At 42.3% G+C, this 16,495-nt stretch overlaps 2 protein-coding genes across 3 annotated transcripts; one reads left to right on the top strand and one right to left on the bottom strand.

Annotated features, from left to right (window-relative positions):
- The first annotated feature begins 1,286 nt into the window (after positions 1–1,286).
- ubxn1 (UBX domain protein 1) lies at positions 1,287–5,116 on the top strand. 2 transcript variants are annotated; one of them, XM_019869897.1, is made up of 10 exons: positions 1,287–1,332; positions 1,829–1,893; positions 1,981–2,034; positions 2,109–2,227; positions 2,415–2,496; positions 2,892–3,083; positions 3,158–3,209; positions 3,286–3,390; positions 4,336–4,519; positions 4,627–5,116. In XM_019869897.1, the coding sequence occupies exons 2-10, from the start codon at positions 1,835–1,837 to the stop codon at positions 4,665–4,667; spliced, it is 888 nt and encodes a 295-aa protein (XP_019725456.1). In that variant the 5' UTR covers positions 1,287–1,332; positions 1,829–1,834; the 3' UTR covers positions 4,668–5,116. The 2 variants fall into 2 exon arrangements, with proteins under 2 accessions (XP_019725456.1, XP_019725455.1); XM_019869896.1 differs by lacking the exon at positions 1,287–1,332 and adding an exon at positions 1,339–1,620.
- Positions 5,117–5,122: 6 nt separating this feature from the next.
- Positions 5,123–15,477, bottom strand: LOC109515843 (pre-mRNA-processing factor 39). Its single transcript, XM_019869894.1, has 16 exons — positions 15,373–15,477; positions 14,222–14,472; positions 13,960–14,085; positions 13,779–13,897; positions 12,096–12,263; positions 11,842–12,022; positions 11,645–11,749; positions 10,762–10,879; positions 10,536–10,684; positions 8,601–8,724; positions 8,228–8,499; positions 7,296–7,480; positions 7,127–7,201; positions 6,015–6,189; positions 5,635–5,937; positions 5,123–5,419 (listed from the first exon to the last, which is right to left on the bottom strand). Exons 1-15 carry the CDS (start codon positions 15,422–15,424, stop codon positions 5,866–5,868), a joined length of 2,172 nt encoding a protein of 723 aa, XP_019725453.1. The 5' UTR covers positions 15,425–15,477; the 3' UTR covers positions 5,123–5,419; positions 5,635–5,865.
- Between the last annotated feature and the right edge of the window lie 1,018 nt (positions 15,478–16,495).

The following is a 16,495-nucleotide window of genomic DNA, read 5'->3' as shown; positions in this document are numbered from 1 at the left end:
CTCTTTTACAGAAATGACATGATGTGATACTTTTCAAAAGAGGTGATGATCATTTACAGTTGTGTGTGTAGACACCAAAATCAATCCAATGCATTATTTATATGAACAAAGATCATTGATTGCATACCAGTTCTTTCCCCTTGTCCATTCTCTCAATGACCCTGGTAAATTTGATCCACAATGTCTTCGTAGGAGTCGAATGTGTAGTTTATGCATGACATAATTTACAAAACTGAACACATATAAAATATATTAACATGCATTTTGTAGCTCATGAAGAACACTGACTATGTAACAGTTAATGTGAATGCACAATGAGTCCATACTTACAGACTAGAATATGGAGTCTGACTTTAAAGTTAAAAAAAAAAAAGATTACATTGAAAAAGATATAAAAGTGAGTAAGATGTGGTACATCTGGTGGAGAGCTCTTCTGAAGAAAGGTGACAAGAAAAAGTGACAAGAAAGTGCTTGGTCCTGGGCTGGCTGCTCCTTAAGATGGCAAAGTGGGCGAGAAAGAAATTAATCATTACAATTACTGTAAATATGTAACAGACCCACCCTGCTCATAAAACTCAAAAAGCAAATGTCATTGTGGTCATTGTGTTTGTGCACTAACAAAACACACATAATGTGATTAAAAAAAGAGATGCCCGTCACACAGCTTGAAACATTTTTGGGGATCACTGATGACTATTTTACTGCGGATCAGGAATTGCTGTGAACTGACTGAGCCAGTGAAGTGGAGCAATGACAAAACATAATGGATGTAGCGTTTGGATATAAGAGTGACTCCAGAATTATGCTTTAAAATTGAGTTAATTTATTACCAATGGCGGCACAATTCCTTGTCGAATTTTGTTCTAAAAATGTAAACAATTATTATGAAATAAGCATATACGGTATAACAAGACTTTATCACAATTATTGATATATTATAGATTAAACCGTTATTTTGGCAAAGTACTGTAAGTCAATTATAAACATTAATTTACGATACAAATAGATTAAAATATTAATGGTTGAATAAGTCACACAATCATATCGATGTGAAATGTAACACGAATATTGAATTTGTATATTTTTTAATTGATCCTTTCAATCGCCAACAATCACTATTTAGCGTGTAAATTGAAGGCAGAACGTTGTGATAAAAGTGTCATTTGCACAATATTAAAGCACATGTCAATTCGGATTGACACAATTATGGTAAGAGCTGTTTAATGTTGTTATAAAATCAATATATTACAATAGTGACACTATTCATCGATTCACCAATGTGATGTCGTTTTTTTTGAACTACGTGCGCTTCCGTACTGTGGCCGCGAAAGCGTGAGTAAGCTGAGATCTCGCCGTTACAAACTTGTCGTTCATTAGGGACATTAAAGTAGAACAGGCGTTTTTTTAAAAGTTTAGTATATTTACGCTTAACAACGATTAAAATAGTAATAGCTTACGTGACGCCCAAGCTTGTTGGCGCTGTGTTTTTGTTGCCTTTTGTTTCGAAAGCTCGCTGGACTGGAACGCTAATGTTAGCAGGGGCTCTTTGAATCATAGCCACATCAATGCTAATTTAAGTTTAGTTTGTTGTGTAAGGCAGCCACGTTCGATCACGCTGTGGTAAGATAACCCTCATCTTCGTAAGCTTTATTTGCGACTTGTATCATCAGTTCTAAAATTTGTTTTGAACTGAATTCTGAGCTTCAGTTCAAAGTCATACCGGCTATTGTTGTGTTGCGTCTAGCTGACTGTATTAATGACGTGACTTCCGTCAATGTGAGAACTAAAGAAAAAGTGAATGTAAAGAGATGAAAAATGTGTGTTTCAGCTGAAAATGGCAGACTTAACAACGCTTGAGAGCCTTTTGGAGATGGGCTTCGACCGGAACAGGGCGTGAGTGCCTGTGGATTTTTCTATTACAAATACTGTTTGTAGAGGTTAAGAGGAAGATGAAATGCTTATACCCTTCTGTCTTTTCAGAGAAAGGGCTGTGGCCAGCACTGGGAACCAGGGAATCGAACAAGCTATGGACTGGTGAGTCACATCCACACAAGAGCCAGCCCAGAAACGTGCAAAGTGATGGCGATCTACATATGTGCTTTCTTCAGGTTAATGGAGCATGAGAACGATCCGGATATCGATGAGCCATATAAGCCTCCTGTTCTTGCAGCACTGGACGATGACCAGACTGGCATGCAAGAGCCTTCGCTTGGGGAAACAACCGGAGGTATATGGAGGCTGAAAACACTCAAATATAAACAGCCACTTGCATATTCTGTTCCAATTGTAGCATCTAAGCAACAAGTAAAACTACATGGCTTTGGAGTGGGCTCCTCCATCGTTTTTTTGCCTTTTCATCCACATCTTGTGAGGATAAATGAAAATGGATGGATGCATGTTTTGTTGTCTCTCAGTTGCGAGTGGAGAAGGCAGCCAGGTTGGTGATACTGACAAAAAGCCCATGACGGAAGATGAGAAACAGCAGCAAGTCAAAAGGTCGGAGTTCACACCAGTGTTATAGTTTGGGATTTTTCATTATAGTTAGTTTTAAAGCAGGTTAGTTTGGTTTTGTTTTTTCAAAAATCCTTCTCTGTCAGGTTAGGTTTTTTGTCTTATTAATTTTAGTTTTTTTAAATGTAGGGTATTTGTCAAGTGTGAGGAAAAAAGGTCACAATAAACATTGTGTAGTAAAATCACTCTTAAAATTGTATGAACATGCCACAGAATTTAAAGTGTAATAACTGCAGTACATCATACTGCTTCTAAGGTTAGATTAGATGCATTGCAATGTGCAGTGAAAAATCCCCCTTTGCTTTTTTTCCAGCATGTTTCATGTTACCATTTTGAGTTTAGTGGCTTTCAAACTGATTCCTGCGGCCTGTATGCATCAGGCTGGAGGAGCTGATGCGAGTGAAACAGGCAGAGCGACGAGAGCGTGAGCGTGCCGAGGAGCTGGAGAAGGAAAAGCAGCGCAGGAAGCAGGGCCAAGAGCTGCAGCAGATTCGCAACAAGCTGCAAGACGATGACATGAAGAAGCTAGCAGAGCTGCGGCGGAGAGAGAAGATGGAAGACAAGCTGGCCAGGTACGGTCTCCGTCCAAGTCTCTGAGCAAGAAACGGCGATATCATGTTGATTGACTTTAGTTTTGCCCCACTAGGCAAAGGGTTAAAGAAAAGATAGCAAGAGACAGGGAGGAGAGAGCACAAAAGGTAAGTGACTCTGCATTTTTCCTTGTGGCAAATCCAACCATCATGACTGGAATTTTTCTCACCTTGTTGACAAAAGTTTGGAGGTGGAGGAACAAGTACTTCAGTCCAGCCCAGTCCAGTGTCACCCACCAGTCAGGGCCTGCCCCCCATTAAGAAAGAGTATGACGAGTCCAGGATACAGGTCAGGATTTGAATTTGGCCTTCTCTGAACCTTTGAGTGCACGTTTGTTGTCTGATGCATCAATGAACCAATATATTTCCTGGTTCATTGGTATTAAAGCACTCCTCTTCTTCTTGCTGTTGACATCATGAGATGAGATCAAGGCGGGATTCCTGCAGATCCTTCAAAGGTCTGAAAAGGTGTTAAGCCCCTACATCTAAAAAGAAACCTGCCACCGCTGAATTATTGAGGATCTTAACAATGACTGAAAACTGACCAAACGTTGCACATAGATTGGAGTTGGCGCGCGCGCGCGCACACACACACACACACACACACACACACACACACACACACACACACACACACAAAAAAACAAACAAAAGGGTCTGTAGTGCCCCCTACAGAGGTTTAACGGCGCCCTGTTCTGGTACGCTTGACCTATAGCAATGAAAACAAAAAAGTATTTCATAGTAATCGGCTGTACGAAATTCAGAATTGAATTAAGTAGGACCCCTAAATTCCAATTCACTTCTTCAATTTGAATTAAGGTGGCAAAACAGTAAGCAGAATTGCAATTGAAATTTGATGTAGTTTTTGTTTTACTTAAACGAAAATATTTTTTCACTTCGTACACTATAATAACCTTGATCTGGAACTCTTGAGAGCAGATGCACATCATTTATGTACTGTCGAAACTTTTGAATATCAGACATTGGGAACATTGTGAAGTTGGTCATAAATTCAATTTAACATGGACTAATTTTTTTTTTTTTTAAGTATTGTATTTAACGATACACTGGCCATTGTGAGGCCTCAAACAGGATGTTGTCAGAATAGTGTAATCACTGAGTCATGGTCATCCTGAGAAACTAATGGATCAAACACCTGCTGTGATCTTTGCCATTCAGCTGCTTTTCAGAGAAAAGCAAGTTCACTTTATCTCTTGTCTCACGTTAACAACAGGTGCGACTGCTGGATGGCTCCACCCTTACAGCGGTGTTCAAGGCCCAGGAGCCACTGGCGGCAGTACGTGTCTACGTGCAGGTGAATGGCAACACGCCAGAGGGTCAGGACTTTACATTGCTGTCACCTTATCCCCGTCACATCTACACTGATCTGGATATGGAGAAGCCCCTCAAAGAGCTGGGTGAGACAGGTTGACCAGTACTCATTGTGCTGTTCAGCTGCATGTTATACAGTTCTGGACATCTCTGCTTTCCCAAATTCATTTCCACTTGATTTGTCATCATTTAGGGTTGGTGCCTTCAGCTGTCCTGGTCGTTACCAAAAAGTAAGGTAGGGGGTATCTTAGGGGGAGCATTCAGCTCAGTGGGCCTACCTCACCACCTCTGCTACATTTACACAAGAAACAGACTGGACCCCACGGCTTTCGTGTCATTCTCTCAGACAGGTTGAAGTTATGTGACCACTCATGTCAGAAAGAGCTTCAAAAGACAAAAACATGGTTGTGTGGATGTTTGTTTTGAATGCAGTGACGAAAGATGTACATAGTAAATTAGCAGGCATCTGACTGGTGTCAGTAAGGTCAACACAGAACACCAATTTTAACCTGATTCCTCCATTATAAACTATTTCCACTTGCCTTTTTTAAAGGGCCTTAAAATGAGTTCACCATTTATTGACTTTGTGAGATTCTACTTTGCCAGTTTTTATGAGTCAGAATAGAGTGACAAGTATGTCTGCAGAAGTGAATTCAAGAATTGATTTTAAATAAAGCTGACTTGGAGAATTGCTGTGGTGCTCATTTTATGTGTAGGGAAAGGTGGGTGGAGCACATCACGTGTGCAATTGAATATATAAAAATATTTTTTTTTCACAAAACAGCATGTGGATAAAGCCAAAATGTATTTGGCCTCAAATGGAGCATTTCAAAATCCAAACATGTAGATGCAGGCCCATGAGATGCTCTAAAACACTATGTACATCAGGGAACAAATGTGTACTTTGCAGGACCGTACAGAATCCCCCGTAATAGATGGCCTGCAAAGTTCATTATATAATAACTTTCAAACAAAACTGAATGCCTCTAGGCCATAGGTGTCAAACTCAGGTCCTGGAGGGCCGCTGTCCTGCATGTTTTCCAAGTCTCCCTGTTGCAACACACCTGATTCAAATGAACAGGTTCGATGTCAGGCTTACGCAGAGCTTGCTGATGATCTGATCATTTGAATCAGGTGTGTTGCAACAGGGAGACTTGGAAAACATGCAGGACAGCGGCCCTCCAGGACCTGAGTTTGACACCTATGCTCTAGGCAAATATAAAAATAGATCTGCAGAAAACAGGTCGAGATCTAACGAGCAACACACAGTTGTGTCAGTTTCCTCTGGCCGCCTTGCAATTTGTGAGGAAAAAGCCAGGAGAGGCAGAGTGAATAGGGAAAAAATGCTGGGAGACATTTTGACTTGGGAGGACTGGCTCTTTCAGTTTCTTTTTTTAGTCCTGGTGCCTCATTTAGTTCTTCTTAGCAATTTTTAGCTGGGTGGATAGTATCCCTGGTTGTAGTTCCAGGTGTTTTGGTAGCCATAACTGCTGTATTGTGGTTGCTGGCAAATGGAAAAGCAAATTACTTACGCAACGAGAAATCAGTTGAAATCCATTTTAGAGACAAATTCATTCCAACCTGATACCAGTTGCTGTATCCGCCATAGCCACCAGACTGGGCGTTCACATCCATGGTCATCGCCGGGGAAGGCGGTACAGTGATTGGGAGCTGGAGATCAGTGGGTGGGACTTGTGCCGATGCATCATCTGTTGGGGCGTCATCGCTTTTGATCACCTTCTCTCGGTCCTCGTCTCTGTGGGGAATTAGAAGAAGCGTGGTGGTGACCATTGTCCTGTGCTTCTTTATAATTAGGAAGGGCTGTGTAATCAGCAAGTTGCAACACAGAGACTGGAAGAGTCACAGAAATGCATATGCACGCAGGCACATGCAAACTCCACACAGGAAGGCCTGAGCTGGACTCGAACCCCTGCACTGTGAGGTCGACGCACTAAACACTCGTCCACCAGGCCGCCGAGCTGCAAATGATTCATCAAAACCAAATTGACTAATAAATGGTAAATGGACTTTCACTTGGATTGCGCTTTTCTACCTTTGGTACTCAAAGCGCTTCACACTGTTTCCTCATTTACTTACTGATGACGCAGCATCAGGAGGAACTGGGGGTTCAGTATTTCGCTCAGGGTACTTTGACACGGTCATATTGGCTGGGGATCAAACCCCCAACCTCTGGGTTAGAAGATGACCACTCTCCCACTGAGCCATGCTGCCCCACAAATGAATCCAAAATCAAAATATAAAATTAATCAATAATCATTTTTGATAAACTAGGTCTCAAAGCGATTAATTCAAAATTGTCCAAATCCTCGATTTCAGCCTTTCAACGTTATATTTTCTCAGATTTCTGTGGTTCTCCATCAGAGCGGAGTGATTACACTGCTGAACAGTAAATGTGTCCCTTGAGGGATTTTTGACGGCAAGTAAAAAAAAAATTTTTTCCCAGCACGTAGGTTCACAGAGGGTGGAATGGAAATTGAATCCAAAAAAAGGATTAATTGATTAATCAACAAAATTGACAGATTAATCGATTATTAGAATAATCGTTATTTGCATTCCAAGAGAACTCTAAACGGTTGGACCTGTCCATCCAGAAATTCCACACATTCTCTCCAATTTGCAGTGGTCCATATATCTAATGGTTGGCCTCTTCTGTCTTGTTCCTCTTTCCTCACCTGTTTTCCGCTTCTCTCTTTGTCCCGCCCAGCTCTTTGAGGAGTTTCTGGTGTTCTTCATAAACCGACAGCACACTAAGCAGGATATAGAGGCAGGCTGTGAGGCACGAGCACCGTTGGGAATGAAAATAAAATATATTAAAAAAAAACTGATGGAATGAGAATTGACCTCTGGACAGAGTTGCTGTACTCTTCCACAAACTGGAGGCAGCGCTGTGAGAGGAGGAGTTTGGTGTGCGGTGCAAGAGGCGCTGCCAGGGCTCGTGTCACACACTCCTGCACCGCATCAGCCGAAGACCACGGTCCACTTGATGCCTCCAACTCCAGCAGGTTCAGGTGCAGCTTGTCATTACCCTGACAGTGAGAAGAATTGTCGAGCTTCACATGTCATGTTTTCAGAGCGTGACTGACACTGACTAGCATTTTATAGGTCTTGCTAGAGTTAAGAAGCTAACCCACATATTTTTCCATTTGAAAAATGTCACGGCACACCACACACAAACAACACAAAAGGTATACACTATATACTGAAATAATCATAATCGATGATAATCTTCATTACAAACCCAATTCAGATGAAGTTGGGACGTCAAGTTAAACATAAAACAGAATACAACGATTTGCAAATAATGTTCAACCGATATTTACAAATTCAAGATAGTCCATGATCAAACTGATAAACTTTCTTGTTTTAGCAAGTAATCATGAATTTAGAATTTTGTCTGCAACACGTTCCCAAAAAGCTGGGATTGTGTTGTTGTTGATGTTTTATGTTATGTGTTCTGTTGTATTGTTATTTTATGTTAAATGTTCTGTGAAGCGCTTTGCAACAGCTGCAGCTGTTGTGAAAGATGTATTGGACATTCTGTCTTTTATACATTCTTTCCTGCTGGCTTGCCAACTTATTTAAATAGACTGGCAGATGAGTCTGCCTTAACAGTAGTCCATATGGAAAAATAATCACTGCAAAGCTTCGAGGTACACATTTTTCTTCTACTTTTATGTGTCATCGAATACATTTGAGTTATTCCATAAATCATTTCAGCTCTTAGAAAAAGCTGAAAAGTTCAGCGGTCTCCAGAACAGTTACTTAGCGCTCACCGGACTGATCTCCAGTGCTTCCTGTAAAACGCTGCGAGCTCTGTCGGGGTTTCTCCCGAGCTTCAGCAGCAGCCGAGCAAGCTTGATGGAGTAGAAGGCGTGCAAGGTGGGCTTTTCTTTCGATTGGCTCACCGCCTCCTGGAGGATAGCTTCCGACTGCTCGAGTTTGCCCGCCCTCCTCTCCAAAGCGGCCCTGCGGAGACGAACTACGGCCAAACCTGGCATGTTTTTATCCAGAGCCTCTAGCACACGCCGAGCCTCGGCCAGGTCACCTGAGGGCCAAAACGATGCATGGTGAGAAAAGAGGGGACACAGGCAAAAACAACAGAACTGAAAATGGATCAACAGGAGAAGTTATTGGGTTGCCGCGCACCATGTCTCTCCTCGAAGGTGGCCCTTCGCATGTGAAGGTTCGGACTGGAAGACAGGTGAAGACAGGCTCGCTTGTACACAGCCCGAACATCATCCACACTGCGCGTCTCCAGGTATTGAACATACTGAACAAAACACAAAGGCAAGGCAGTTTTATTTATATAGCACATTTCATACACTAGACAACTCAATGTCTTTCACACAACCAAAAGTGAAACATTTAAAAGCATTTGCAAACAAAAAGCAAAAGACATTCAAAGGAAAAGCAAAGAGAACAAAAGTGGCTCTACAAAGAATTACAAGAAGGACGTACATTTACAACACTCAAACACATTTATACCAAAAGATTTCAAAGCATTTAGAAGCAAAGAAATAAAAAGTAGCTTTTTAAAATTACGGATAGTGAAATTGATTTTCAATGCTTTAAGGTACTTCAAGGGACACTTGATTGGGTTAAAAATTGACACTCACATAATAGGCCTGTACGTCAACTTATGTCAGCACTAAAATTCACCCACCTGAAAAAAAACTCTGTTGTGATTTAAGGGTTATTTTGTGATGAATTGTAGCAAAAGTTGCAACGCCCCCAAACTGGGAGGAGACGACTCGATTGACACATCAGACAGGTTACGTCAATGAACTGAGGAGGCAAGCATTGTAATACTGTTTCCTGGCTCAGTTTGTCACATTCTGTTATCACCTAGTGTCTGAAAAGTGAAAACAGACCAATCACCACCCAAATTAAGAACCTCCCTGGGCTAAGGTGAGACGCTCTAAAAAAATGGACTGTTGGTTGGATGGTGCAAAAACGACATAATTACCCAACTATCACAAACACAAATTCCCAAGAAAGAATCCATTAGGTTTTTTGGTAGGACTCTAGTATTGGGTCTTCTTCCTCCACTCGCGGACACTTACAACTGTCATCTGACCCGCCAAGCCACCCAGATCGCAGGTGACCCTACCCACCCGTCTCATAGCCTCTTCGATGTGCTGCCGTCGGGGAGGAGGCTGCGATGTCTCTCTGCTAAATCCACCAGGCTCAAGAACAGTTTAGTCCACCAGGCAGTCAGGAGACTAAACTCCCACCATGTTCTGCCCGCCCCGCACGTCTACCCCTGCCTCCTGCCACAATCGGTGTCCCTCCCCTAGCATCTGACATCCGATTATTGCACTTAAAACAAGTAAATATGAATATACAATAATCACAAGTGCCCTTGGTTGTCTGTTGTTGCTATTTATTTAATTTTATTTAACATATTTATATATTTATGTCTTATGGAATTTTAATGTAAATTTTAGCTGTGTGTGTTCAATGCACTACATGTTTGCACTGTGGTTGAGAGAGGAAAGTAATTTCATCTGTGCTGTATGTTACACATAGAGCATATTTGACAATAAAAGCTGACTTGACTTGACTTGGGTCATCTTAGTGATTAACTCTTTCATTCCACAAGACCCAAGGATATAGGTCTAAGTTTTTTTGTGTCATAGAGAGGAGGAGGGTCTGATGCAATCTGTGAATGAGAGTAAGCCGTTTGCATTGTAAATCATGTAAAAAAGCGACCAGTAGGTGGCAGTGGTGCCTCACCTGCTTGAAATGCATGCTTTTACAAAAAGCTTTTTCTCCGTTTTTTTTTTTTTGCCCAGGAATCGCCATTTTCAAGAAACTTAGCCATTTTGTAATGCCGATTGCTGAAGAATGGAAAAAGATAGAAACAAAATGTTTTTCTGCTGAAAGAAGAGAGTCCAAACTTTATTTTGGTAGGCTCCATGTTTATATAGCATTAGAACCAAATATTCTGTGGGCCTTGCAAGATCAGTCAAAATCCAGGAAAACGCTGGGATTGAGGGGGTTGCTCCAGTGAAAACAGCTGGGATTGAATGAGTTAAGCAGGTGCACCGAACGTTTTGGCCACTGAGTGTATTCACTTACCCTGGTCCAGAATTCCTCATAGAGAGCACAGGCAATCAGACATCGCTCAAAGAGAACACGAACTCTGTGGTCGTCAAGGGAAACCTCTGTTTCCTCCGTTCCTTGTGGAGTCACCTCTGGGCCCTCCGTGGCCTCTTTGATATCTGCGTCTGCACAGACACGGGAGTTTCAAACAGGATGTTTGTGGCTTCACATTTACAAGACAACGCCGGTGTTACGGCATCACCTTCGTTACGGTGTACAGTGTCGTTGCTCAGTTGGGCGAGCTCCCAGTCCAGGTAGGAGTGCCAACCACGCAGCTGGATTTGATCAAGCGGCTTCACATGGAAGTAAGGACGTTTGATCTACAGTTAAAAAAAAAAAAAAAGCAGACTATTTGATCTCACTGAGACCTTGTTTTTATAACTTAATTCCTGCTTCATTGTTGATGCCTATTTTTAGAACAGGAGTGACTGTTCTGTACAAAGCACGATGTAGTCTGTTTTGACTTTCACCGGGGAGTGTGAGAGCTACTGTACGTGAATTGGTGAGTCCTATCTGAATGCTAAATGATAGTATTTGTATTAGATTTGTTTTCTAGGACCCCGTCGTAGCTAAGGTCCGGCGAAACTTTATTCGCTCTAGAACACTCTTTGTCCTCTCCAGTAAGACAATAACAAAGAAAAATAGCACAGAAATGTTTTTAATAAAGAACAATAACATCGTATTGTAGCAAAACGGAGTAAAACTTAAAAAAGAGAATGAAAAGAAAATCTGGTATTAAAAAGCACAATTATTAGATATTGGGACAAGCGAGAGGTCACACCAACAGCAGAGAAAGTCTCTCTGAGCATCATCTGGATGCGAGTTTGCCCTACAGTAGTTCCGTACGAGTATTTTCATTTTGCATTTGTTCGATTGTTTGCATTGTTCAATAAATGCCTCAAAGGGCTCGTGAGACGATGAGACTAGAAAAGCTCAAAAGTTGTGACCCACCTAAATCAAGGTACCACTGTTTTGAGAACCTTCAAGAGTGAGCAATGCTCTTTACAAGGAGCACAATGGCTTACACGTGAGGCAGGGTCCAATGAAGGTGCAAGAATCAAGACAACAGATCATGCATGACTCACGGTGTCTTCAAAGTTCCATCTCTTGCGAACTTCATTTTCATTCTTCTGGTAAATTTTGTCCCGGCGAACCAACACTTGTTCTCTCATCCTCTGCATGAGCTCCTCCTACGCAAAGTGAACGTGGACACAACCAAAGTCATTCTACTGGTGATCTCAGTTCAATGAGTTTAAGTGCGATGTGATGGAAAGTTCCTCACTGAGTCTGTGCCCTCGGGCGTTGCAGGTTCTTCCTCCCCGGGGGGCATCTCCTTTTCTTTCTCCTTGGCCTGTTCGGCACGCTCCACTTTCTGAGTCTCCCGGCAAAAGGCTCTCACCTCCTCATACTCCTCCAGAGAAAGCACTTCTTTGGGATCACTGCTGCTCAGATGGGCCTTGAACCTATGCCAGATGTCCCATGCAACAACAACAACGTTTTTTCTCAATCACGATGGTAAGCATCGATATGTCTTACTTTTCGTAGTGTGTGTTGTAGTGCTGCGTGGGAACTTTGAGGACTCGATCTAGCACAGCTGTTGCATTCCTCAAGTTGCCTTGTTCCTTCTCCCATTCGACATACAGATCCCACAGCCGGTCCGAGTGGAAGTCCAGGCCTGCTGCTACAACCGCGTCCTCAAACACACTGTAATTTGAGAAGCGATATCAGTGGGGAAAAGACAATCCAAATAAAGGTACTGTGTTTCCTCTAACAGCAACAAAACTCTTTTTTTTTGGTCATTTTTCCCCCCAAACATTTTTCATTTTTTTCCTGAATGTTTACATACTTCACATTCTCTTTCATTTATAGTGTACTTTTCAGTTGTGTATATTATTTTCTTTGTAATACATCTTTTAATGTTTTAGTAATGCAAAGATTAAAAAAAAATTCGTGCAAAATCTGAATCAGATTTATTGGCCAAGTATGCAGAAAACACACAAAAAAAATTACTACCCAGTTAAAACCCGTCCAGAGCAACTCAAACAAGACAGCAATGTGTGGACTTGGAGAAGTCGTTCGACGGTGTCCTTTGGGGAGTTCTGTTGGGGGTGCTTCGGGAGTGAGGGGTACCAAACCCCCTGATAAGAGCAGTTCATCCCTGTACCACAGATGCCAGAGTTTGGTCCACACTGTCAGCAGTAAGTCGTATTCGTTTGCAGTGAGAGTTGGACTCCGCCAAGGGTCCCCTTTGTCACCAATTCTATTCATAACTTTAATTGACAGAATTTCTAGGGGGGATCGGAGGTGGTATGATTTGGTGGCCTAAATATTGCAGCTCTATTTGCAGATGACATGGTACTTTAGGCTTCTTTGAGCCATGAAAAGGGTAGAATGCCCTCTCTGGGTCAGAGATGAGATCCTGTCCCAAGTGGAAGAGTTCAAGGATAGAGTGAGGGCATAATCGAGTGTGAGATCGACAGGCGGATTGTTGCAGCATCTGCTGTGATGCAGACTCTGGATAGTTCTGCCATGGTGAAGAAGCTGAGCTGGATTGCTAAGATCTTAACCCCTTAAAGTTAGGACGGCGTGCATCATCAGCGATTTGTTTTGACAGATGACGGAGGGCCCCTCGGTGGGCCGGTTCAGCTATGTTCTTACCCTCAACTACGGTTGCGAGCTGTGGGTCGTGACCGAAAGAACAAGTTCCCAGACACAAGCGGCCAAAATTACTTTCCTCCGTCATGTGTCCGGGCTCTCCCCTAAGAGATAGGGTGAGAAGCTTGGTCATCCGAGAGGGACACAGAGTCGAGCCACGTTGAGAGGAGCCAGATGAGGTGGCTCGCGCATCTGATTAGGATGCCTCCTGGACGCCTCCCTGGTGAGGTGTTCCGGGCATGTCCTACTGGCAGGAGGCCCCTGGGACGACCCCGGGCACGTCTGGTCTGGGAACCTCTTGGGTTCCCTCCAGAAGAGTTGGAAGTGGCAGGAGAGAGGGAAGTCAGGGCTAACCTGCTGAAGCTTCTGCCTCCGTGACCAAACCCCGGATAAGTGGTAGATAATGGATGGATGGATGGTAAACTCATTTGTACAATTAAAGCTTGACCCCTTATAACAGCCACACCCGTAACCTAATAGACACATGGTACACTTGACATTTTAGCACATTAAAAATAAAAGTAACTAAATCAGGAACTACAGTAATTCTGAATGTATGCATACCTGCGAATACGCTTAGGTGACTCTTGCTGGTTCATGTCCAGTGTTCCCAACAGCAGATTAATGTAGTGGATCCACAGATCAACACTCAAAGGGATTGACTGGAGGCCTTGAACACACACCTAACACAAAACATCTAATTAGCACCATAGCGCCCCCCCCCCCCACACACACACACATTTACCTCAGCTGCTTTGTCATTGTTCCCCGCACGACGCTCCAAATCAGCAAATTTTTTCCAATAACCATAGCAGAGTGGATAGCGTCCGAGGAAGGCCATTAGGGCTCTTTGGGATGCTGCAACATGGCCCTAACAAGAACCATGTGTTGATGTTACATGACTCATAATGCATATTGATTAATCAAATAAGTCTGTGTGACCCAATCTAATGTTAATCAAAAATGTTTTTTCTTCTTTTCTTGTTGTAGAAACTTTAAGCTCTCACCTCTTGCTCACAGTATTGCAACAGGTCAGTCCAACTGGTGAAGTCTTGACAGTTGTGATGTGCAGCATTCCACAGACGTTCAAAGTCTTCTGGCAAATCGCCTGCCTCGTCCTCTGTGGTTGGAGGGAGTGAGAAGGAAGCAGGGTCTGCATGCGCAAAGGCCTCAGAGGCCTCAGTGGCTGAGTCTGTGCAGCCGTTCTCGTCTGACATCTCTGGAAGAGGTAGCGTGGGAGCCTTGGCAGCCTCCATGGCTATAAAATAGCACATAAGTAAAAAGTAACATTTTTCATCAACCTCTATGCCGACAATTTGTTATTCTGGATAAAAAAAAAATATTGTCAACAAAGAAATGGATATCAAATTTCTATCTGCATATATTATTATGTGTTGTTAATGGATTTTAAATTACTTGCATACACATAATTTGTATTAGTAAGAAATATTATCGAAATGCATTAAAAAAAACACTCTTTGTTTTATGTTGTATGTGTCCCCAGTATTCTAAACACTGTATTCAGATCAATACTGTGTCAATGGAATAAGAATTAAGCAGATAAGTCCACTTGTTTTGAGCCATCCAGGAAGCTGACATTTTATGCAGCACCACCCCAGTGGTCGACTGAAACGGACGCCTAGGGTCCTTGGAGCCCACCTGTTTTCTGGGTCTTTACTGTGAAATGTTGCGTCTTTTTATTTCTATCAATTTCAAAACAGGTCAGCTTTGACAGGAACACATTGTGTTTTCAAAACTGCTAGATGCAAAAAGAGGTCTATTGGTGCCGGTCAATGATACACGAACAACAAATATAACAATACATGTTACGATAGCGACAGATAAATTAATTCATTCAGAGTGAAACAGAATGTCTCCTCTCACTTGAAACCGCGATGAAGAAATCATGGTCAACGTAATCGTAATGCCACAAACAAAGACCAAATGAAGCACTCCTTGTGAGAAGTTGCTTAAATTAAGTCTAACTTATTCCAATTGCCCATGAATGCATTTGAACGCCAATTAGCCTAGCTTGGGCTCGTCACGGCTGTCTTCAAACCAAGCACCTCTTACGCGGACGTTTAGCGTGTGCTCATGCAGAATAAACCACCATTCTATACATCACTTTAAGAGCAGCATTCAGGTTTGTTCAATATACCTGAAAGCTCTCCGAGCCCCTCTTTGCCGCTACTCTCGCCTTCCGTCGCCATGATAGCAAACCTTGCTCTTACGTCAATAAACTGCGCCGCCAAGACGTAACTTCGTTCCGACGTCACCAAATACGCCACGAAGTACAGTAGCAGAAAAAAATACTAAACTGTCAAAACTGATGGAAGTGTCGAACAATTCGGTCAAACGAAGGATATGCAAAATATGCAAAAAGTAAACGTCGATGGACAATTAATTCATTCAGCGATACAGACGTATTGTACAAGTAATTACTTAAAATACTCTGATAAAAGTATAACTATTGATTGAATTCTAACTGGTTACACACTAGGCAATTTGTACTTTGTTACTTCGCACCACCGCAGCGATAAATGGGATTATACTGGCTGTGTTCTAAAGGTAGCTGAATCTATGGCTCAAGAATGAACAACTGAATTAGCTCTATACCAACTGCGGTCAAGCCAGCCTCCACTCGCAAAATCGAAGTCAAGTGAGCCGCCACTGCGATTGTCAATACTGTGCATTACGGTAATCTGTCGCCAGCGAGGGGCGTTGGCCTCCTTCAAAATAAAAGAGCCTCCACGCATGCATAAACGTCATTTGTTTGAGTGAAAAGAAATTAATTAAAATATAAAATAAGTACTTTCTTGGCTGTCGGGTAAAGATTCACAGAGGAAGAACAAGAACTCTCAGAACAGCACCAATAAGCGTTCTCAAGTGGAGATAGAAAATAAAGTCAATGGTGATTCTACATCAATTTCACTTGATATTAAAAATAATTCTACATCAATTTCACTTGATATTAAAAAAATCATTAAAACAATAAATCTGGGTGATTGCGCAACAACACCAGGTTGTCGCGCAACAACACCAGGTTGTCGACACACAAGGGCGCGCCAGGTATACAACCACAGTACTGGCATTCAGATCGAATGTTCCATTACCAATTAAAATGCCTCTCAAATATGACATTTTGAGCTCCTCTCCTTATTTCAAAAGATTCTTAAAAATGAATTTCAGTTATCCCTCAATCAAACCAGGCGTGTGGGACACGAGAGCACTCCAGGTATCCAACCAGACCACCCTCATTCTGATCTGATGTCGGCCTCTGA

Source organism: Hippocampus comes, unplaced genomic scaffold (genome assembly GCF_001891065.2).
Source record: "Hippocampus comes isolate QL1 unplaced genomic scaffold, H_comes_QL1_v1.1 scaffold9, whole genome shotgun sequence".
Classification (NCBI taxonomy): Eukaryota; Metazoa; Chordata; class Actinopteri; order Syngnathiformes; family Syngnathidae; genus Hippocampus; species Hippocampus comes.
The sequence above is the reverse complement of the archived record's forward strand: the minus strand, read 5'-3'. Positions and strand labels throughout refer to the sequence as shown.

Bases quoted from the DNA above. Each gene is read 5' to 3' on its own strand.
- ubxn1 (XM_019869897.1), top strand. From the start codon at position 1,835: ATGGCAGACTTAACAACGCTTGAGAGCCTTTTGGAGATGGGCTTCGAC. The intron at 2,228-2,414 runs GTATATGGAGGC...GTTGTCTCTCAG, and splicing joins GCTTGGGGAAACAACCGGAG to TTGCGAGTGGAGAAGGCAGC. The intron at 3,210-3,285 runs GTAAGTGACTCT...TGTTGACAAAAG, and splicing joins GGGAGGAGAGAGCACAAAAG to TTTGGAGGTGGAGGAACAAG.
- LOC109515843 (XM_019869894.1), bottom strand. From the start codon at position 15,424: ATGGCGACGGAAGGCGAGAGTAGCGGCAAAGAGGGGCTCGGAGAGCTT. The intron at 12,023-12,095 runs GTAAGACATATC...CATCTGGCATAG, and splicing joins TACAACACACACTACGAAAA to GTTCAAGGCCCATCTGAGCA. The intron at 5,938-6,014 runs GTTGGAATGAAT...TCCATTTGCCAG, and splicing joins GATACAGCAACTGGTATCAG to CAACCACAATACAGCAGTTA.